This window comes from Diceros bicornis, chromosome 9 (assembly GCF_020826845.1).
Source record: "Diceros bicornis minor isolate mBicDic1 chromosome 9, mDicBic1.mat.cur, whole genome shotgun sequence".
Lineage (NCBI taxonomy): Eukaryota > Metazoa > Chordata > Mammalia > Perissodactyla > Rhinocerotidae > Diceros > Diceros bicornis.
The window spans coordinates 21150077-21174604 of record NC_080748.1 but is presented as its reverse complement, the minus strand read 5'-3'; the positions used below and the strand labels follow the sequence as shown (position 1 = coordinate 21174604).

Genomic DNA, 24528 nt, shown 5'->3' with positions numbered 1-24528 from the left:
AGACCAAGTCGTCAATTCTGGTCCTGTCAAAAGCGCCTTTCTTGTTCATTCCCTGTCTCGTCACAGCTCTATTGGACAGGTATTAATAGATTTCCAGGAAGAGTGAAATCTGGGCCTTAGGTCCCACCACTCGCCGAAGCCTCGACACCTCATGGCGGTTCAATAAACAGCAGTCCTTATTACTGCCTTATTTCACTATCTTCGTGGAGTGTCAGCACAGAGGGGGACACCACTGGGACAGAACGTTCCTCGTTGCTGCTCATATACTTTGCTTTTCCTTCTTTTACTCTTTTCTGAGGGACTTGAGTACTACTTCAGAGGAGGGAAGAAAGAGTCTAAAATTTTATTAACTTGACATTGGTTTTGAGTCTTTGTCCTTACTGCTCTGGTGTTGGGTATAATTAAATATCTTGGAGTTGAGATAAAAGATCTTGGCCCTTCTTCTAGAGTCCACTTAACCCCCCCGCCCACAAGACAGATTCAATTCTAGCCAGTTCCTAGAGATTTGTGCCTTTCATATGCAAACCAAGCAACCCAGAGCCTGTTCTTCATTCCCTGTCTGATAATGCAACTGCCCTATCAACCATAAGGCAACTGCCTCCTTCATTAGACTTTTACAGGGCTCTCAGCTCTGGGCTACTTTCCTTCCGCTTTAATCACCCTAGGGCCAGGTACCAGACAACTAGGGCAGTCCCTATGCCCCAGAGTCCGCTGAAATTATTCAGATCAGCTAATCCTAAACCTGTTTACCCTGCCTTCCCTGTTCCTTCCCACAGAAACCACAGTAAAAGCTTTTGCCCACGTTTTCAGTTTATTCCCTCTGCCTCCTGACTGACCCTGGTGCTTCACTGTGTGGCCCCTGTGGAGTAGTGTGCCATCGCCTCTTGGGATCTGTGAGCACCGTAAGCTATCTTTTCAATGTCAGTTGTCTCCCAGTCATCTGCCTCGCCATACCTAAATAAAAATAAACCCTACATTTAACTAACATACTGTCTGGGTCATACCAACAGGAAATCACACGTCTATAAATGATAAACAAAGCTTCTTTGATTCAGGACACTGCCTTTGAGGGCTTCTCCTATGAACCTTGGGTATTACCAGTGCCTCTTGATTTAGTGGTCTGTTTAGAATTCAAGCCAAGTGGTGGTGGTGGTGTAGAGGGGATGGGGGTCCTGTCATCATCAAAAGTGGCAGAACCATGTCAGGCCACAGCTATCATGTATTCTAATGCAGCCTATGTTTCTGATTCATTGTCTTCTGAATGGTTTCAACTCTGAGGAAGGCCTGGGGAGATATTTTGAGCTCTTTTTGCATGTAGCCTTCTCCAAATATTCTTCCCCTGTTGAGTACCTTGCATGCATCTCTGACTTGCCCTGACTTCCTTTGGATATAATCTTGCTCTGTCCAATAACCTTCTCTACCACATTTTGCCACTTTGCAATTAGTCACATTTAAATTCTTGGGATAAGATCTTAACATCCTGAAATTCTCTTTGGGCTGTTGGACTAGGATGTTCAACATCTGCTGTCAAACTTCCCTTGGTGCAGTTTACTGGCTTGGTTGGGGGCCAGGGAGGAATCAGTACAGTATAGGCTCAGATTGGCCTGACTCTGTTCCTGATAATTTTTTTTTCCTAGTCAGGTCCACTTTGACTAATTCTGGTTTGGGGGTTTTTCCTTTAAATTGGGTGCCTCTAGGGTGACTATGACTTTATGGCAGGGAGATCTTATCTCTCACTGTCAACATCCTGATGGGGCTGGATCATGAATCCTCCCTTCCTTGGTTCCCTTCTTGGTTCCCCAACTTCCTGAAGGCCAGGCTTTCTCCCTAGCAGCTTGGAAATTTCCTACCACACAGGCCTTTTTCTTTTTTTTCTATGGTGAATTTGTTCTTTTTCTTCTATAAGGAAGACTGATTGAGCTGCACACATCTGTTGCTGATCACAATCTTTCTGCTGCAACATGGCCATTTCTCCCCCAATCTTGAAAGCGCAGGAAGAACTTTCACACAGTTCTTTTTCTTCCACATCACCTTCTTTTGTGTATTTTGCCCTCTTCTTGGGGGTTATCCTTCAATACCTATAAAAGGCTGTCTTTGCATTTCCTTCTGGTATTAAGTGGTGGCTGCATATTAAAAATCTGACTGTATAGGGCCGGCCCCGTGGCTTAGTGGTTAAGTGTGCGCGGTCCGCTGCTGGCGGCCCGGGTTCGGATCCCGGGCGCGCACCAACGCACCGCTTCTCCGGCCATGCTGAGGCCGCGTCCCACATACAGCAACTATAAGGCTGTGCAACTATGACATACAACTATCTACTGGGGCTTTGGGGGTAAAAATAAATAAATAAAAAAAATCTGACTGTATAATAAATCAAATGATTATTGACTTAGCTGCAGTTTGCATGAAGGTGACTAGTCTACCTTGGCAGTAAAGACCCCCAGCAATGGATCAGATCGTCGATTGATTCATCCTCATGAGTCAGCTGGGCAGGGTTTGGTAACCGTAGCGCAGTCTAGTCACCCTGCTCCCTGGGACAAAGTGTAAGTCATCTCAATAGATGACTTGCTGCCTCTAAATATACATTGACCCTGGCAGGGCTCTGGCTGTCTGCTGAGCAAGCACTAAGATCCTGCAGGTAGAGCCTGCTGAGGAGCAGCAATCTTTACCACCAGCATCAAGGTGGTAGTGGAAGCGCAGGTCCCAGTCTGGAAGCCTACAGAAGTTCAAGGCTCCAGAACCAGAAGGGAAATAACCGACATCCATTGCAGACAACAGGAATTCTATGCTTTCAGTGTAAATAAAAGTTATAGCGTGCACCACAATAACATGGCCATCTTAACACATTTATATTATATGGGCTTTATTAAACATGTGATATATTTTGAAGGAAAACAATGGTAGTAAGAATTATTTTAGACATGAATTTAAGACTGAATGGCTCCAAATTATTTGCATAATTGGATTCCCAGAGATAAACTTCGATATCCAGCAAATATGCAGTATCCTAGTAAATATATGAAAAAACCAGACCGTGTTAGTTTTTGAAGGATTCTCCTGGGAAAATCACAAGGCTTATTAAGTTCTGAAATAATTCCATTACACACAGACCTGGCACTCAGTGGCTAGGTAAATATAAATTTACTGAGTGTTTCACAGGGCACTTGAGAAGGAAGCAAGCATTTAACACAATTATAAAACACACAACTCCTTGTCCAGGATAAAGTTTTCTTTTATAGACAAAGGGGCTTAAAAAAATATCTTGCCAAAAAGTTGAGTTCCTGAAGCCACAGAGAAAGACTCTGCTTTGTACTTTTTTTTTAATGTGCTTAAGTTTGGCCCCTCCAGAAATTATCTTTTATTCTTACCGGTAAATGCCTTTCTATATTTTAAGTGATTTTTATTATAATGCTCTTCATCTTTAATGTTTGTTTTAAAAAATTTACATTTCTCTTTTTTCTTTCTTCTTTTTTAAGGCACAATACTGACAATTCTTATGTGAGAGGATTATTCAAACATTGGAAAAAGTAAATATCTGTAGTAGAAATTCACTTAGAGTGTTTAAGGAATCATGTAAGCAGCAGTGCAGGCAGCTGGCTAATAGTAAAAAGCATTTGATAATTATAATTTTACACACTTCAATGCTGTTAACATTTTAACAAATTTTCTTTTTGCCATTTATTTCATTGCAAAGTATTCAGTCATCCAAAACAACTTCATATATGTGATCTTTGACCCTTTTATTTGTACTCAATTAAATCCCCAAAGAGATCTTTTTACATCTTATGTCAACGTTGAACTGCCACTGAGAGAAATCAAGGCACAGATTGTCATCACATCCTTCAATATGATGCTTTTGATTTTTTGCAGGGAGTTCTTTTTTCCTTCATCCAAAAGCCTTAACATTATATAAATGAGGGATACTGCACACAGGCTGTGCACACTTGCCAGCTTTCAGATGAATGAGAATGCTAATTACGTAGTGAAAATGGTAATGGTTTCAAAACTAAAAGTGAAGCATTACTGAAAGAATGAAAAACAAATCTCAGAGAAAGAATAACCCTAGTCGATTAAAGAAAGAAAGGAAAAAAGAAAGGAAAAGAAAAGTAGATGTCATTGCTAGAGCACGCTTTTTTTTGATGTTATTCTTTAGCAAAATACAATACTGAAAAAACCATACACAAACAAATACTAGGGAAAAGGAAATAAATGCACGTGAAAGATAAGGAAGAAAACATAATTATCTAACAGTTTGCAAATTCAATATTCTGATTTTTCTCCAAATAGATTAAATCAAAAGAGAGTCCCACATTAATGTATTTTGTTTTATCTACTTTAGTTCAAGAGAGAGAATCAGCTTTCTTTCCCTATTTAAAAATTTTCTGTGTAATCTTTCCGGTAAAAACTGCAGGAAAATACCATGCACTTCTATTTTAAAATCTCCTATCAAAATCAAAATAACTATCCGAATCTCAAAGTCTTTTGTTCCTAACATCAAAGGACATAAAAACAAGGAGAAATAGACAGTGAGGGATACTTTAAACCCATGGATAATAATTTCTATGTTATTACCATGCAATACTGGAATCAATCCTAGGAAAAATCTTAAGGAAACACATTAACCTTTGAACTAATGTCAGAGAAACTCCCACGATACTGTTTTCACAAATGATCACTGTTTATCTTCTTGAAAATCTTCATATGGGCCATTTCAGTTAGAATTATGTTTTTAGGGTCATCTTTTTCTAGAAGTGAGATGTTGGTTGTTATTATATGCGTGTGTGCCTGTGTGCGTGTCTGTGTGATAACAGTAGTATTTCTAGTTTCCTGCCAAATCACACATTTCTAAGCCTCGGCAAGTTGGACTGATTGAACATTTCAGGCTACATGATTAGTGAAGACATCCCTTTATTATTGCTATCATGGCTAGAAAAAATGAAAGCGTTTCAAAGAATCATAACACGCTTGTTTTCAAATTAATACAATTATATAAATTTCAAATTTGTAAAAAATTTGTACCCGTATAAATATTTTTCTTTTTCCTATTAAAGGACTAAATTGGTTTCCAAGTCAATATTAAATAGATATTTTCAAAATAGTAGCAGAAATCAAATTTCCAACTTTTAAAATCTAAATGTTCTGGTTTTGTTCTGTTATTGTTACTTTAACATTTCTCAGTCAGAGACTATTTTAACCCTTAGCACTGATTTTTATGAGGAAAGGCTCTCTGTGATTTTTCACACAGGTCCATTGTCATTTTTAAAGTTGATCTTGATGTTGGCACCCTGGAGAAGAATTACAGTTAAGATAACATGATAAAGCAGTTCTTTTGCTGCTTACAGAACTAAATCTCTTCATATTGAGCCTAGAGTTGGTCCTTCTTATCACAAATGCTATGCAGTAGCATGGTAGCAGAATTCTAGTTGACCTTCTCTCATATTGTTCAAACATTGTAGATGCTTGTGCGAGTTGCTGATGATGTTAAAGCACTGAAAGAAGAGCTCATGTGCTGTATCTCACTCTTAGAATAAAGTGCTCCTGTCTTCCATTAGGAGGAAACAAATATGCAGGGGCCACCCACATCTCTGCAATGTACTTTCCCTGTGTGAGTCTTGGCCCCAGGACCAAGAACACACCAGGCGTATCTGTGAACCACAACTTAAAAATCTCTCCAGAGCACCAGCAGTAGAGTTCACTCTTTCATCTCAAAACACCCCACATGTTATGGATCATTCTGATGACAGATCTAATATAAAATATTTCCAATCAGTAATTTAATGGAATTGTCCTTCCAAACCCACCTAAGGCGAATCTTGATCCCTTTAGTCCAAAGAAAGAGCCACATTTGATTATAATCTGCCCAAGGGCAGGGAGAGTAGCTTGGTTTCTAAGTAAGTTTTCAAAGTGACTAATCCTAGGTGAGCATTCAGTAAATGTTAACTGAGGGAATGAACTGGAATAAATACAACCATTATTAAAACACAATGATGTGTTCTAATGCTTCATGGTTCATATGCTAGGAGAGCCACTAATGCTTAATATTTATTTTTGTGTTTTGGGTTTACTATGTGATATCAAGAAGACCTTGTTTTAATTGGGGTCAGAAGCTGCTGAGTATCTAAGGAACTTACATCCTGTTGTAACATTGTTGCTTACATCCTGTTCTCTATGGAAAGTTATTTTATGCATTTGTTCTGACAGTATCAGAATAATTCTCTAAAAACAAAATATTGAAATAAGGGTCTGTTGTATTGAACGAGAAAGCATTTTGTCTGATTCTTTTGTCTACTAAAAAGAGTTTTTTATTATTAATGTATATTAAATCACATATTAAGTAAATAGATATTAAGAAAATGATGCAGAAATCCAAGTACTCTATACTTAAGAAAGCTGTATCTGCCTATTTCCCACAGACTCTTTTTCAAGGGGAGGAAGGGAAGGAAGAAGAGAGAGAGAGGAGAGAAAGAGAAAAGGAGATGGGTAGAGAGGGAGAGATTTTTCTTCAGTAGGAAAGAACAGACATGTTCTCTAAGTTCTCCAATTTATACTTAGAAGTCTCATTAGAACAACTCATTGTAGAGTGAAATTGGGTATAAAACCAGCCTGGCCCAAAGGCTCAAAACAGACTTGTTTTAATGATGCTTCACTGACTACTATATTCAGTGACAGATATCCTCAAGACTGCATGATAGTCAGGCTCCGAAGCATCTTAAATACTAGAGTAACAAAGTAGATTGAGAGTACTTGCTCTAACAGTCTAGGTATGTTGAACCCATTGCTAAGTAGTAAAAAGTCCATGCACTATTTGAAGCTGCTTAACTCCTGCTCATTCTTTAAAACAAGTGATGAGGTAGCTAAAGAAGTACCTAAGCATCTGCCAGAAGGCAAAGCAAAAGAAAAGGGGATAATTAAGAAAGTATTAATATTTGATATTAATAATAAATATTTGACACATGAACTCCTGGGCTATACAGTATTTTCCATTTCTGTAAGTTCTTTGGGGGACATTTGAGTTGCAGGTGACATTTGTAAATTCCCCAATGGAAGGAGACTACAGTCTACTCTGTTCTTTAGAAAACTTTGAAGGTTACGTGCAGAGCTGCCCCAAAGAAGAGAGGCAAGTATTAGACACTTTTCAACTCTCTCTCAGCACCAGTGTAGCTTCCTTTTTTCAATCAAGAAATGGTTGGTGCTCACAAACACCAGATAAGATGTGCCTGTATGACCTGAGGAGATGTTGGCCTTCTAGAAATCTCCATTCCATCGGGATGTCCAGCTTGGTCAGATTATGACTAAAAGTGAAAGGGGATCCTGGGCAGCACTTGAGGGTTACTCTTTAGGTATGATTCTTTTTCTCCTGACCTTAGTCTTGTTTGAAATACATTTACTAGCTTTGGGAAGACTGCTCATTAAACTACTGACGTTTTCCCTTTTGAACCGAAATTTCTGCCATTTGGTGAAAGCACATTTCTCAGAAAGGCAATAGGAGGTTTGCTGAGCAACCTCACTCAAGTTCCTTGTTTTTTAACACTGTAGGCAGTGCTACAAATTATATTTTTAGATACTGAGATGGACCTCACTGCATCAGTTCACTGAACTGGAGATGCCCGAGACTGATGTTTTCTGCTTTGATCAAAGAAGAATATGATCAGTGACGCTGGCCACCTCCAAGACTATCACTGGAATGACAGTTGCAGAGATTCCCATGGTTTGGACCAGATGTCTATTAGAAAGCTAATGAAATCTCCAATGGCCAATTTAAGTTCTGGACATTGTTGTGTGATTATGCTACTCTGAGGATTAACCTCATGTATCATCTGTTACAATGTTCTTTTATTCTATAAAGTATGTATAAGAGGCACTTTGGTTAAACATATTATATTAATAAATACCACTTTCTCTCTCTACCATCTGTAATGATGTTTCTCATTATCATTTATGAGTTCAATACTGCAAACATCTAGGCTCAGTTCTTAGAGAACGTTGTCTTGTAAATGTAAATCTAACTCTATGGCATTTCTTCATCATCAAAGTGTCACCAACCCTCTCATTTCCTACAAATGTTGAGCACCAATAACATATATTATCATGCAAGAACTCTGCTATTTCTCACTGTATACCAAAATAGAGCAGTCTTGCCTCATCAATCTGTTCCAGACTTAGCATATTCTTTGGTTTAATTTAAAATTAAATACGCAAATAAAACAAGGAGGGTCTGCAGAGGATGAGAAACAATTCAAACCCAAGTTAGTGAGTTACTTTCCCTCTATCTTTCTTCCGCTCCCTCCCAAGTAGTAGAAAAGGTAATTTGTGGGTTGAGCTACCCCTGGTCATAATTCTGTGCCGTCTTCGCCAATTAGAAAACTTGTCATAAACAGTGTGTTTATCATTCTTCCAGACTACCAATTAAAATCTTTCTAGTAACAAACCGTTATACAATGAATAAACAATGTGACAATTGCACCTTCAACGTTCATACTAATATAGCAACAATAGACTACTCTTAAAACTTCTGAGAGTCTTGTTAGCACCTTTGAATAGGTTCATCTCCACTGTGTAGAGAAAATGCCTAAAATGAGAAATACATTCCTCATCGTCCATCTATGGCTCTGTGTATGTGTGAATACATTGTTGTTGCCTTCTGGGCAAGAGGAAGGATATGGTCTGCGGCCTGAATTTGTCTTTTGATGCATGAAAGAGTAGACAGAATTCAAATCAAAGTTCATTAGTACAGTCAGTTCCTCTGAGCAGCTTCATCACAGAAGTCTCCAATTTTATGCCATTTACAAGAAGCATTTGGGATTCTGTTGTCTTTTCTGACGCACTCGAGGAAAAGGTTTAATTCCACTTGCAGTCATCAAACCTCTGAGCTGTCGCTGTGGTGGCTCTGTGGGGGCATCATGGGCCTGCTGCTGCCTAAGCCCTTCGGAGCATCCTTCCTCCTGGTGCTCTTCTTGCTCTTGCACATCATCACTGGAATGGCAGTGAGGCAGAGGGTGAGTAATCCCACGGCGATGCCCCCCACAATCATGACCAGGCTGACCTCAGAGCTGGGACTGTTGAGCTCCCGGGGGAGAATGCCGTCAGGAGGAACGCGCCCTTGGGGGATCTGCTTCCTCTTGGTGCGGTCCAGGGCAATGTGCTGGATGTTTGTTCCTCGGTTGTTTTCAGCACCAATTTCCCACACCAGAGGGGGTGTGCTCCGCATCTCCCTCCTCTTCCGGTTCTTGGTATTTGCCTGGGGCTTCCCTTGACCCACCAGAGAGTGGTACTGGTCCTCCACACTTCTTTTACCAATGCCTCGATTGGCGTTGTCTTTTGACCTCACTGTGTAGATGGTGTGTATGTACCATTCTCGGCCCAGAGCAACCTAGAAAACACAACTCTGTCGGTTAAAAAGTTAAATACTACACCAATCTAATTCGTGACTATTTGCAAGCGAAATTAACGGCAGAGATAATAAATGATAATTTAGTCTGCAGAATTAATGTACTTAATATTTTTGCATGTGTAGTATGTGCAAGGCTTAGTGTAAGGCACTCTATAAAATGTACTGTGCAACTCTGAAGGGAGCATGTGCTGGTAAATATTTGGTAATCTATGACTTGTAGTCGTAGAATGTCAGAGTTATAAAAAACTTTAGATATCACATAGTCTAACTGACTCATTTAAAAAATGAGTAAATAAGAATACGTAGTAGTTAAGTGAGTTGCTCAATATCACTTAACTAGTTAGTGGCAGAGGCAGGACTAGGGCTCAGTTCTTCTGAACCTCAGGACTCTTTTCCAGTATGTCTGGTTGGTTGTTTACATGTCAGACCATAGAAAAAGTCAGTTTTTCTGCTTTTCCAGGGCCTGTGAAAAGAAGGGATTTTCTGATGGCTCTTTGAAGCCTTCAGGATTTAGAAGAGGTCAAATGCTTTGAGAATTAACAGTAAAAATGAAAACAAAAAATATCATACTTCAAATTCTTGTTTGAAAAGATTCAGAATAACCAATATACTTCCTTAAGATTCTCTCTTTAGGTTGAATAAGGATAACACATTTCTCCAGCCCATCCTATCTGGATAATTTTCAGTAAATATCTTAAAAGGTGCACTTGCTCTCCTAAGGATGCATGATGTGAACACATTTCTGAATTTGTCTCATTTGTCTGCTCACTGTTGTTAGTTGCCTGTGTCTCTTCTATCTCTGGATTAGGATTTTCTATCTTGGTTTATAAAGTCTTTAAGAGAGGAGATTTATGTGCTGTGCACAATTGTTTTTCTGAGTCCAGCAGTTCACACAAGATCACTTGAAAAAACACAGTCATGAAAAGTCAACAAGAAGGAACTTCTGAATGAGAAAAGCAGAGTTCCCAACCATCAGACTTAGATTTATATTCTGGACTGAATAAGGGTCTTCATTACACATAGACTTAAAATAATATTAACACATTAGTAAAAATAATAATAGCTAGAGTTTATGAAATGCTCACTGTGTGCCCACTATGGTCCTGTGTGGTATACATGCATTATCTTAATGAATGTTCACATTAACTATATGCAATATTACTATTTCCTCCATTTATTTTTATTTTTTTATTTATTATTTTTTTGCTGAGGAAGATTGGCTCTGAGCTAACATCTGGGCCCATCTTCCTCTGTTTTGTATGTGAGACACCGCCACAGCATGGCTTGATGAGCAGTGTGTCAGTCCGCACCCGGGATTTGAACCTGCGAACCCTGGGGCGCCACAGCAGAATGCCCAAACTTAACCACTACATCACCAGGCCGGCCTGTATTTCTTCCCTTTACATATGAGACATCTGAGACATTCAGATGTTGAGTAACTTGCCTGTGGTTACATAGTTATGATAAGTGAGCTTGTTATTGGCCCACCTGAAAGAGAGGTGTTGAGTCGACTTTAAATCCATCAGATCCAGGCTGGTTCACTAAAAGAAGAGCTTCAGGGTCATCCACTGCCAGTTTGGCATTAAACAAGATGTTTCCAAAACTGGTGGCTTGTGTCTCTGGCTGAGCTTTGTCCTTTAAGCAACAGGGAAAATGAAGACTGCTATAGATAATGCCAACTTTTGCAAGTGCAGAATATTTTCCTATTGGTTTTGTGCAAGTACAAATTAGCATAAAATGTCACCATTTGGTTTCATTTAAAAAGATGCTATTGTTTTAAAATATAAGACAAAATGCTTAACTTTGAAAATCTACCTAGTGCATTGTTTGGGTCAAAGCACTTACCACAATTTTAAATCTATATAAGAGAGAAGGAGAATCAGCTAAGCAGCCATATTCTGCATTTGTTGGACTATACTTGGGAACGTAGCCGTCAGCTCCGGTGCACAGGAACACCTTCTCAATGCTGCAGTAAAAGGAAGCACCTAGATTCTGGACAGGATCTACCATGACACGACCATAAATTATATCACCTGAAACAGAGATGTGGAAATGTTATTTCTATTAAGTGATAAGGTGTGTCTATGTGACACTGCAAACAATTTGTGACAATATGACACTAGAGAGTATCTCCTTCTCTTCCTAATCTGGCATCAAATGTTGAAGACCTTTTGTGTTAGCTTCAGGAGGTGGTCCACTCCCAGGCCTCAGATAACACCACTTTGCAGACTGATCACAAGTGACTAAAGATTTATTGACCCTCACATGCTCAGCCAGTAGTGGGGATAACCTCAAGCCTTGGCCTATATTTTAACATTCATAACATCCCACTGTGGTTAAAATCCAGTTTACATTCAGACACTTCTCCAAAGAAGATATACAGATGGCCAATAGGCACATGAAAAGATGTTCAACATCACTAATCATCAGGGAAATGCAAATCAAAACAACACTAAGATATCACCTCACGCCCGTTAGAGTGGCTATAATCACCAAGACAAAAAACAACAAATGTTGGAGAGGATGTGGAGAAACAGGAACCCTCATACACAGCTGGTGGGAATGCAAACTGGTGCAGCCTCCATGGAAAACAGTATGGAGTTCTTCAAAAAATTAAAAATAGAAATACCCTATGATCCAGCTATCCCACTACTGGGAATCTATCCAACGAACCTGAAATCAACAATCCAAAGAGGCTTATGCACCCCTATGTTCATTGCAGCATTATTCAGTATAGCCAAGAAGTGGAAGCAACCCAAGTGTCCCTCAACTGATGACTGGATCAAGAAGATGTGGTATATATATACCATGGAATATTACTCAGCCATAAAAAAAGACAAAATCGTCCCATTTGCAACAACATGGATGGACCTGGAGGTTATTATGTTAAGTGAAATAAGCCAGAGAGAGAAAGACAAACACCGTATGATCTCACTCATATGTGGAATATAAACCAACACATGGACAGAGAAAACTGTATTGTGGTTACCAAGGGCAATGGGGTTAGGGGGTGGGCACAAGGGGTGAAGGGAGACATGTACATGGTGATGGACAAACAAAAATATACAACCAAAAATTTCACAATGTTATAAACTATTAAAACATCAATAAAAAAATCCAGTTTACATTAAAAAAATAGTTGGCAAGATGTGGACTAATACAGTATAGAGTAACACTAAAAAAGAAAACATCAATAAAAAGCCAAATTAGCTTTATTTGATTTTGAGATAGGGTTTAAGGACACCCCTGGTATTTAATCATCTATTTCACAACTATTACTGAACTCCTACCACGCGTGCTAGATATTCTGCTAGATGCTGGGAATACACCACTGAACAAGACAGGCACAACCCTTGCCCATGAGGTGTTTACAGTCTCATATAGCTGCAGCATTTGAGTCGACATAACTTGAAAAAACACTCAAGACCAAAAAAATCCAGACTTGTTCCAAAAGTTATTTAGGTAAGGGAAATAGAGGTTAACTTCCCCCAAATAAAAACCCTCCTGTAACACATATCCAATTTCGGCGACCCTCCCATCCCCATCAAAGTGATAAAGACCCAGTTATAATCTCAAAACCATTCAAGAGGTTATAATTTTCCCCTCACACACGATTCCAATAAAGCAAAGGACAACAGATACAATGGCAAACAGACAGCAGGCCTGTCACTTGTAAAGTGATACCTTCTGCAAAAGCAACATCACTCTCTTGCCCAAATCCCATGGATCCATCAGACAACCAGAGACTCTTCTTGGCGAGTAGGTACATTTGGGTGTTCAAGCTAAACTCAGCTGCCACTGGATCACTGACCTAAAACCAAATGTAAAAGCCCTATTATGCATTGTTGATGGTTCTGACGGGGCACAGACACATTATTCACAGAAACACACATTTACTGTACACTGACATGTAGACTACTAAACACAACACTGCAATTTTCATGTCCAACCAAATCAACTTCGGGAATTGTAACATTAGCTTTGTCCTTCTTGAAAAGGCAAAACTAGTGAGGCTAAATCATCTTTTGAATGGAACTAAATAGCATTGTTTGAGCTCATTTCCATTGGTTTATCAGGGTATTTAAGGGACTTGCAAATATCATGGTCAGTGGAAGGCCAATATTTAGTATAAGTTCTTGGGCAAAATGTGCCATCATATTTCTTTTCATACATAATGGAAATTAGGTACCTTGAGGTGGCATGAACTACAGGATATTTATTTTCCTTGAAGATCAAGAACAAGATGAAGAAGCGCAGAACAACTCTGGGGAACATCTCAAATCTCCAAGAGAGCAAACTCCAGGAGGAGATGAGATAAAATCAAATAAGGAAAAAACAATAACCCTCGCATACTCTTAAACTATGGATTTTATATACTGAACAAACCACAGATAAAGGGCAATCCTTCCTTCCTTCCTCCCTTGCTTCCTTCCTGTCTGACTTCTTTTTTCTCAGCATGCAAGATTAAAGTTATGGTGGGAAAAATTTTTTTTATTGATAAAAGTAAACCACGACTTTAACGAAGTGGGATTCTACAAGTCATGGAGAAAGAATTCTATGAGACACACCTGTTGGAATCGGATGTCAAGGTCAAAGGTGACAGGCTCTCTGGGGTTGCAGATGACTGGCAGGCGGTACTCCTGATGTGATGGAGTGGTGCATGGCAGCAGTTTTACAGTGTAGGTTCCTGAGTAGTCACGCACCTTTGAGAAGAGAGAACATTAAAAAATCTAAGGTGCAATCAGAGGTAGCAGAAAAAGCAAATTAAGTAAGAGCTGTAGTCACTTACTGCCAAGTCAGACACAAAGCTCCACTGCTGGACTGGCTGGTTATAGGTTGGTTCACTCCTTATGAGGCGCAGGGAAAACGTCAGGCCTGGATGATCAGCTGACATGATCATTGAGCTTGTGAAGGATGCTAGAAAAGTGCCAATAACAATAATGGTATAGTGGTTAAAAAGTGCATCACAGTTCAGAGTTTTCAAAGTACTTTATGATACAATCTTTGCTTTTATTCTTATAATAAGCTTGCAAAACAGCAGGGTTGGTCTAATTATCCTCATTTTACAGATGGAGAAACTGGCCTGAGAGTGATATGTGACTCTCCCAAGATCGCATAGCTAGGATGTATGCTTTCTGATTCCTAATTCAGTGCTGCTTCCGTTCTTTAATTCTGTCAAAAGATAATTGTGCAAAAGTGCTCAAATAGTCAAGGCTATGTTCCCAGGAGGCAGAGCAGTGCAATAAAGGCTGATGTGAATGTATTTATTGTGCACTGAAGCTATGAGCTGAACGTCAGTCTATTAGCATCTACACAGCTGGGCCAACCGAATATATAAGTGGAATCTAATTTTAATTGGATTACCTGCAATCATGTCTAAACAAAGATTCAGTTTATCAGAAAGGTAGACATGAGGAAGGAAACTGTAAGGACCAGGAAATCCTCGTTTTCCTGAACTGTCAATTACAATAAAGCAAAAGGATTCTTTTGGGTTCTGTATTTCTTATAGGTCAGTCTCATAAAAATACAATGAACCCTCTTTCTCTTCCTGAATTTTCAGCCCTATTCTCTCCTTTGTTAAAGCTCACGCCCAGAAAAAGGAAGGATGTAGAAGACAGTGAGTGAACTATTTTTCTCTTCCAATCTGACTTGAGTTGGCACACCAGTAAAATACACAAACCAGTTTAGTAATATGGAAAGTCAAATAAAGAAAATGATTTTTAATGAAATGTCTTTTATATTAAAAAAAAAACCTTAGGGGCCGGCCCCGTGGCTTAGCGGTTAAGTGCGCATGCTCTGCTACTGGCGGTCCGGGTTCGGATCCCGGGCACGCACCAACGCACCGCTTCTCAGGCCATGCTGAAGCCGCGTCCCACATACAGCAACTAGAAGGATGTGCAACTATGACATACAACTATCTACTGGGGCCTTGGGGAAAAAAAAAAGGAGGAGGATTGGCAATAGATGTTAGCTCAGAGCCGGTCTTTCTCAGCAAAAAGAGGAGGATTAGCATGGATGTTAGCTCAGGGCTGATCTTCCTCACAAATAAATAAATAAATAAATAAAACTGTTTAAAAAAAAAAAAAAACCTTAGACATGGGACTTAGCGACTGCTACCTTATTGATATTCAAAGCACAGTCTACCACAGTGAGTAAAATTGCATAGCAAATATTTATTAAAGATAATTCGTTAACATGTCTGAAACTTAAGTATGATAGTGAAGTGACCCTTCTGGCTCTATTATAAAGTTTCTTACAGTACTTAGAAAAGAGCTGTGAATAGAAAAGTGCTTGCTGAACAAATGACCTAAAATTCAATTTTTTGTAAAACGGAATAGAAGCAGAGAAGGGGATTGTTGTTGCTATGCTCTTTATCTAAGGAAAATTTCACTTACAATTAACTCAGAGTTTTCTTTTAAATTTACTTTAATCATTTTGTATTTTCTCTAAAAGTTTACATAGACAATGATGATTTTGTGGCTTATGAGATGTAGTTGAACAATTATCAAGTCTTCATGTAGATAACTGCACATACACAATTCATTTAAAATTAAGGGCTTCTACGCTCATAGGGAAGCATGCTGAAGCATGTGTGAATATGGAAAAAGTATATTGTTGTTGTATGGGGAGTGGCTATCAATGGATAACGGGGCTTACCGGGATGTGAGAGCACAAACAAGCCATGGAATTGAGCCTCCGTCTTGAAGTTCACGACTAAGCGCCCTTCTTCCCCGATGCGCATGCTGGTTGGATAGAGAGAACCTGCAACGGGATAGCGCACAAGAGTGGAAATACTGGTTACCAGGGACTCCTAATGTACAGGATTTCTTCCAAAAATGAATTCAGATTCATCTCATCTTTAAGCATTCTAGCCAAAAGGTATTATCAGAAGAATTCTGAGTGATAAGAGAGGCAGAAGTAGTTTTGTTTCTAATGAGAAAAGGTGTCTAGAAGGTATGCAAAAGAGAATTAGGTAACATGAGTGAGGCCAATATGAAATACATATACAGATGGGTTACAGTAGGCCAAGATTTTTTTTTAAAGCTTTAGTCTACAAAAATGAAACTGTAAATTGAGAGACTTGATGAACTTGTCAAATTTTGAAGATTTGGACATGTAGGTGGAAATTGGTTTGTTCTTCAGGATGATTCCAAATTTTATAGGCTTAATAAAACTCAAGCTTTCCCAAGAAATTTAGCAGTTTGACCAAAGTTGACTCCAGATTCAAGAAGGAAACATGACATCTTTATGTAGAAGTTGAGAACCACTGTATGGATCTATATTAAGATTCACTTAAATGTACATTTTCTAAGGCAAGATATGAAATTAAAACATTTGAAATAACCTGGAGTGATTGTTCAGAGTGATCGTATTACCTTTCACTTAGCTTTAAGGTAATTTGATCTGTTTAAGACAGCAGATTTTGAGATGCACTATCAACAGTATTTTCCCTCTGACTCGCAAAAAGTAATGCAGGTATGGTACTCAGACGTGCATGGAAGCATAGCACTACTAGATGCCTGAAAAGAAACAGCACTAATTCTACTAGTGGGGTAATTAGCTTTATGATTGTGGACTTTGAATTACGATTCTGACATGGAGATTGAAACAAAGTTTTATAGATGCTTATGGGCCCAATAGTTAGTGGCACTTAACACTATTGTTCTAAGATATTCAGCTAAACTATCAGAGAATAATAGAATTTTAAAACAGAAATAATAATAGAAGTCTAGCCTATCTTTCAGAAGAAATTGAGTGCCGTAAAGGTTAAGCAATATGTTCGAGATCACACAGCTAGTTAGCTGTAGAGCCAGAGCTAGAATCTAGGACACAATTCACTCTGGACTTTAAAACACACCTCCCCTTTTCAGAAACAAAAATGTGTAACTTTTCCTCTTGGGTTCATTCCTTTTTTTCAATTAGAACTTCCTCTATCCACTTTCTAGAATCTAGGTAAATATATAGACTGTGTCATGTAATGCATAAATCTCCATGAAATGTAAATGTTATATGTGACAGTCACATATTATGCAAAATTTGAGGCACCGATATGATTTAGTTAAAACAGTTTTTCCATGACAAAAATGAAATTATCTTAAAATACTGACTATAAAAATAAAATATATTGTTAGTTGCTTCTATTACTTTTAGCTACCGTAAAAATCCTCTTAAGTAATTCAAAGAGGTAAGAAAACTAGTTTGCCCACCTTGGAGTTCGGCTTCCGGTGGGCTGCCAATTCCATCATTCCACAAGATGGCAGTGTCATACACAAACGTGAGACGCAGCTCTGACTTCAAGTCAAAATGCTGCCAGCCTCCTACCCCAACGGGGGAATGGAACACGTAGGAAACGTACAGAGGGACTCGAAGAGTCACATAGGACTGCACTAAATTTAGGACCTAAAACAATAAAATGACATCTGTCAGTACGATTCAGTGTTGTTAACTAAATGAGCCTAATTTTGTACAAGCCATTTTCTCCTTTCACGTAACTGAAGATTTCATCTTCAGTTGAGGAAAGGAAATGACAGCACTTACAACACTACTGTCCCCTCACTGATTTTGGAGCAATTAAATAGTTGTTACTATACTAACTTCCTTTGCAACAAAGGATATGTAGCAGAGATCTTTAAGATAAACTGCATTATTTTGAGTATGCTTTACTTTACATAGTCCTTTTTGTTTTAGAGCAGCTTTATAAGATATGGTTCACATAACATATAATTCACCTATTTAAAGTGGACAAATCATTGGTATTTAATATATTCAGGGAGCTGTGCAACTTTCATCACAACCAACAGGACTCCCGTACCCATTCTCAGTCATCCCCTTATTCCCTCCTCACCTCCAGTCCTGGCAACCACTAGTCTACTTTCTGTTTCTGTCTATTTGCCTATTCTGGACATTTCATATAAATGGAATCATATAATATGTGGTCTTTGGGGACAGGCTTCTTTCACTTAGCATAATGTTTTCAAGGTGCATCCATGTTGTAGCATGTTTCAATACTTTTATTAGTGAAAAGCACCCAATTTTATGCCTATACCACATTTCATTTATCCATTCATCAGCTGATGGACATTTGGGTTATTTCTAGTTTCTGGCTATTATGAATAATACTGCTATAAGGTATTTTTTAATTATTATATAGAGGAAGATGAAATAAAGCAGGAAAGATCCAGGGAAGCAAATATGTTTACTAATGACATGTAATATTTAAGATGTCTCAGAAATAATTAGTTGAAATGAAGCATCTTGCTTAAAATTTATGCTTTCCTCTTTCAAGTATTTTGCAGGTGGATTGAGGGTCATGGAGGATAAACTAATATTTATTTATTGAGTGCCTACCACATTTCAGATATTGTGTTAGGTTCACAATAAAAGCTATTCAATATTTTCACTCTCCCCCAGAATTATATTATTTTATATGTATGGATGGATGATTGGATGAATGGATGGATAGATGATGGATAAAAAGAGAGAAAGAGGAAAACTAAGATTCAAAGAAACAAAGCAAATTTCCCACAGAATTCTTTAAGCTTCTGGAGTGGCCCTGCCAATATTGGAACCCAGCTGTGGACCCATGCTTTTTCTACTCTATCACACTTTATCATATTCCAAACAAAGCTGAGGGTAGTCTTAAGATCACCTAACAAAGCTTATCATATTTAATTCTCAAAAATAGCTCTGCAGAATAGTAGGGCAAATACCACTATCATCTTCTACACAAGAGCAAATTTGGGTCAGATCACACTCCTTAGAAGTTCTAGTCAGGCTTTCTGATACAAGTCTAGTTCTCCTTCCACACTGAGCTGGCAACAGGAATAACAGTCATGAGTTAATGAATAATTTAAATCATGATAACTATAATTTGAGATAGAAGCAAACTCCTCAAATCACAAAAATGATGACTTGAATCATCAACAAATATATATTAAAAAAAACTATCAACCAAGCAAATTATTTGATCCTCAGCTGTGTAGTAGCTAGCACCCCCCATTATCTGCTAACCTGGCCAGCAGGAGAGGGGCCTTGCAATCAAAGTCCTTGGAGATAGTATTTTCTAAGGGTAGATATTATTGCAGTGATTGAGAAATTGATCTTGAAGTGCAATTTTAGCACTCTGACAGTGTAATGGAGAGTGATTAAGTCAATCCATATGTCACTGGTAATTGAAATTAATATTTTATCCTGTGATTTTAATAAATCAAAATTTTTTTAAAACTTAGGCTTTAGGCATGAATTTCCAATTAAACTCTCTAGGTGCTCAAAATAATTTTTGCCAACATTATACTCTATCCATCAAATGTTACTGAGAAGTGTAACAAATGTGCTATTTTGGAGAAGACTATTAACATTCACTTCCAAGGAACAAGTTACTTAGCATACACCTCCCTGACTAATTCTTATTTGATTTTATTTGATTCCCACGATAACCTAGAGTTTGATCATTTCTGGACCTGGTAACCTAGAGTTTGATCATTTCTGCACATGGAATCAGCATCTTATTGCATTTTCTTGTTCACCAGGTCTTCTTTGTCTGCTTAGAATTTCTGTCTAGAGGAATTGGAGCCTAAATGGAACTACGTTGATCACCCAGGTCACCTACCCATTCATTCCTGTAAAATTGAAGAATGCAATGTAACTTCTAGATGTCATCTTAATGAGCACTTAATTTTCTTTCAGTCTGTACCACAGGACTTTTTAAGGTATTTGTTTATAGTAAAGAAATATATGTTAAATCTGGTATACTGCTCTTAAAGAAACTGTGACACGATGAGTGAGTTTTGATGTCCTTACTGATGTTTAAATTCTCCAACAAAGGCAAACAATACTTTAAATTCCATATTTAAAGGGATAGCGTAAAATTCAAATGCCCTGAAAAAGGTAACACACTGATGTACATTTCTACCACTACTACTAAGTGGCTAATAATGGGCAGCAAGTATGTATTTGGGGAGGTATTACCTGCTGAAGGGACAAGAGAAAGTCTGCTGATCTGTGTCACATAGGGGAAGAAGAGGAAGAAAAATGATACTCATAATGTTGCCTAAGGTGAGAACTAGTGTTGAGGAAAATTGCATTATATTTAATTATTCGCTTATTTTGGACATGCAGCTGAAGCGATCCAACTTACATATTATCTTATTGATGTTTTAAAATTCTTATAGAAGTAGGCAGTATGTATATGTACTAATAAAAACTAATCTAGATTTATTTTGTTCTTTTGCAACTTTCACTTGAGCAAGGCTATATTTCACATGTATTGAAATCAAGCCATGAAAAAGATAGTTGGCAGGCCCAAGATTATTCAGTACAATCAGGACTGACACTCAAGTATCTAGACCAGCACTGTTCAATGGAAATATAATGTGAGCCACACATGTAATTTAACTTAAATTTTCTAGTAGAAACATGTGAAACCAATTTTTAAAATATACTTAACTCAATATATCAAACCTATTACATTTTAATATGTAATTAACATAAAATATTTTTAATGAGATATTTTATATTCTTTTTTTGTACTAAGTCTTTGAAATCTGATATGTTTTTTACCTGCACAACATATTTCAATTCTGACTAGCCCCATTTTGAATGCTCAATAGCCACACATGGCTAATGGCTACCGTATTGGACAGCACAGATTAGACTCTTATACCCAAGGCGTTTTAACTAGACCACACATATTGAAAACAATAATCATTTAAAAATATTTGACAATCATGCAGCTACCCCATCTTTTTTTTTTTTTATAATTTTTATTTATTTATTCTTTTCCCCCAAAGCCTCAGTAGATAGTTGTATGTCATAGCTGCACATCCTTCTAGTTGCTGTATGTGGGACGCGGCCTCAGCATGGCCAGAGAAGCGGTGCGTCAGTGCGCGCCTGGGATCCGAACCCAGGCCACCAGCAGCGGAGCGCGCACACTTAACCGCTAAGCTACCCCATCTTTACGCAGGATATATGGTTTGCGCTTACTTCAAAGATTGAAAACAGAGCCAGAGCTGTTAGAATTTTATCTGAGGGCTACCACTGGTGGGGATTTCCCACTGGTAGAAATTTCTTTCTGTTGCTGCTTTTGTTGCCAGAAGTATGTCTACATCATCAAGATGGTGGTGTTTGTGAATGTGTAACGAAGGCTCATAGATCTCAATAGCTTGAAATCTCAATACAGCGTGTACTTAGCTAATCAGCTGAGGACATTGTTTTAACAAGTTACAATTCTCAGCCAAGGTCTCTCAGTAATAGCAGTCTACACATCCAGGAACACCTGGAGGAAAGAGACCTTGGCTTCTGTTCAGCTACAAGCCTTTCTGAAGGTCTGTGGTATCAGAGATGCATGAGGGAGACTCTGGAACGAGGGAGGGTCAATATTGCTCCACAAATTTGTTAGTATTAAGGACAATTCTATGAGATATTTACAATAACAGAATTAGAAATAATCTAAATGACCAATAATAGAAGAAGGGTTAAATAAGTTATGCTGGCACACCCACAAGGCAAAAATATCCTGGAGCCATCAAAAGTCATGTATCTGAAGAATTTTTCTCGTCATGGGAAAATGCTCACAATATGTTAAGCTAAAAAGCAGTATACAAAATGGTATAAATAATATTACACTGCTATTATTAAAAATATGTATGTATATTGAAAAGAGACTAGAAAATACGTCTGTGTACAGTGATAGTGGGACGAGTGAGATGTTTTTTCTTATTTTACACTTTTTTAGTTCTCCAGCTTTCCAGGTGATATCGTTACTTTCATTTAAAAAATCCACATTATTAAAAAAATTAACTGACAAATTTGACAAAATAGGAAGTAATATGCTTCATGAAAGTTGTACATTTGGGATTCTCCCTGCTATTTCTTGCAAAATGATTTAGCGTGGCTTATATGTAAAAAAAGAATAAATCAGAGTACTGAGCATAAAATAATGGGATGAAAAGAGATGACTTCTAAAAGCCCCAAAGTTCCATGTTCCTAAATCAAACAAATAGTAAAAAGAAAGGAAAATTATTCCTTGAACCAAACAACTAGGAATAAACATGTTTACTTTTCCAAAATCAAACTGTCTTTTCATAAGTACATTACAATTTCATGTTTCACGTGCAAACTGTAATTGGGGTTGCATTTCTGCAGCATATTCATATTCCTTGAATGATGTTATGTCGCTGTTTACTTAACAAGGTGCGAGTTAACATTCTGACCTTGCAGTACAGCCAGCCAGGCCGATAAAAGGTGGAATGAACTGAGGTGTTTTCAAGAGAAAAATCACCAAAAATACCCAAGAGTTTAAAAAACTTAAGTTTAACTTTAAAAACTATTTTGCATCACAAGTGTTTTTCATTGTATACCCAAACAATTTAAAATTTTATTTAGGAAACAGATGTCACACAAAAAGGTGGAGCAGAATCATTTATTTTATTTATCTCTATTTTTCCTTTACTACTATTTATCTGCTTTTATATGTTAGAAACTAACTATTAAAAGTGATTTTAGCATTGACTATCATTAGAGAAAGTGCAAGTTTCTTTTTCTTGGCAAGTAAAATTCTTAACTTTTATAAGAGGGAGGATTTGATTCTTATAACTCTACTTTGTTGGGGTGTAAGCTCTGTATCTGGTGTCCTCAGCAGGTACCTGGTATGGTCTCTCGCACAGAGTAGGTGTTCATCAAATATTTCTTTAATGAATGAATGTGCAGTAAATAAGATGGCAAAAGCAGAAGTAGTCTTAATATCAGCTAAAGTTACATTGAAGCAGTAAAACTGCATAAAACTTCATTTGCTGTTAACAGATGACTTTCCTGGATGTTTCAGGTGATTCCTTCAGTTTGGCAACTCCTTTTTTTTTTTTTTGGGAGGAAGATCAGCCCTGAGCTAACATCTGCCAATCCTCCTCTTTTTGCTGAGGAAGACTGGCCCTGGGCTAACATCCGTGCCCATCTTCCTCCACTTTATATGGGATGCCGCCACAGCATGGCTTGACAAGCGGCGCATCGGTGCGCACCCCCAGTTGTGAACCGGAGAACCCCGGGCTGCGCAGCGGAGCGCACGCACTTAACCACTTGCGCCACTGGGCTGGCCCCATGGCAACTCTTTCTTATAAGTTAAATAATCTTCATGTGGGAGGTTAGGGAAGGAAGAAAATCCTTTAGGGTGTGTTAGAAAGAGCTTTTCAATCACAAAGAAAAACGCAGGGACTTGGCAATATTTCACGGCAGGAGCTTTAGCTACTAAGAACATATAAAGAAAAAAAATCAATTCTTAATCATGTTGTTCCTGGCAGAAGCAATTACCAGTTAGTAAAACTTGTTTGCACAGTGATTACCTTGATCTAAGGCGCCAAGTCTAGAAAAGGACTAGAAGCGGGAAAGTAACATCTGTTAGACGCTTGGCCACGGCTGTGTGGAACTGGCAGAGGACAAACAGACCCGGGCAGCACTGGCTTCCTTCGGGTGCTGCTGTCCAGTGGAGTGGGCAATAAAACTAGGAAGCTGCTCTGAAGCACATTTAGCCCATATTGATGGTTTACCTTTGTTTTTGCCCATTTTCCCATCCTAAATGCAGAAATGTAAAAGTTTGTTAGACTCTTAAGCACTTCTAAAGCAGAATGTGTTCACCAAGCATTTAGTTTGCTTGCCTTCAGGTGCTGTTTCGTGAAACTTGTTTTCATTTCAATCTGATCTGCCAGTACTCAAATGAAGCTGTAGACCAGTGTCATTAAGGCATGGATTTGCATAATTTCACCAACAGTGGGTGTGGATATAATCTGGCACACATCTGTACGACCACTGTTGGGCAGCATTCTTGTACCAAGAACAGAGGGAAAAGTTCATTTGCCTTTCTCGTAATCGCATCTGTGACCATATCCACTCCTCACATTCACTCAATTACATGACATTTAATTCATTCAATCACATGTCCAGATAAGTATTATGACGTGGTTAAGAGCAGAGGCTTACAAGCGAATCGCTTTTGGGCAAGTTATTTGACTTCTCTTTGCTTCAGCTTTCTCATCTCTAAAAAGAGGACAAAATTAGTATTTTCCTTATAGTGGTGTTGTGAGGACAGGATTGGTGGAAATATGTAAAGTACTTAGAAGAATGGCAGGCACATAGTAAACATTAAATAAAATGTT

General features: G+C 38.2%; 1 protein-coding gene across 2 annotated transcripts in view; it reads right to left on the bottom strand.

Annotated features, from left to right (window-relative positions):
* Window positions 1-2840: 2840 nt before the first annotated feature.
* Window positions 2841-24528, bottom strand: part of FREM2 (FRAS1 related extracellular matrix 2) — a 177198-nt gene continuing 155510 nt past the window's right edge. Inside the window, exons 17-24 of one of the 2 annotated variants that reach the window (XM_058547635.1) lie at window positions 17593-17785; window positions 16043-16147; window positions 14175-14302; window positions 13954-14088; window positions 13070-13196; window positions 11231-11418; window positions 10874-11020; window positions 2841-9364 (exon numbers count right to left, since the gene is read on the bottom strand). In XM_058547635.1, coding sequence (XP_058403618.1) covers window positions 8852-9364; window positions 10874-11020; window positions 11231-11418; window positions 13070-13196; window positions 13954-14088; window positions 14175-14302; window positions 16043-16147; window positions 17593-17785 — 1536 coding nt within the window. In that variant the 3' untranslated portion in view covers window positions 2841-8851. Of the gene's footprint in view, window positions 9365-10873; window positions 11021-11230; window positions 11419-13069; window positions 13197-13953; window positions 14089-14174; window positions 14303-16042; window positions 16148-17592; window positions 17786-24528 lie in introns of those variants that run through there. The other variant, XM_058547636.1, reaches the window with a different exon arrangement.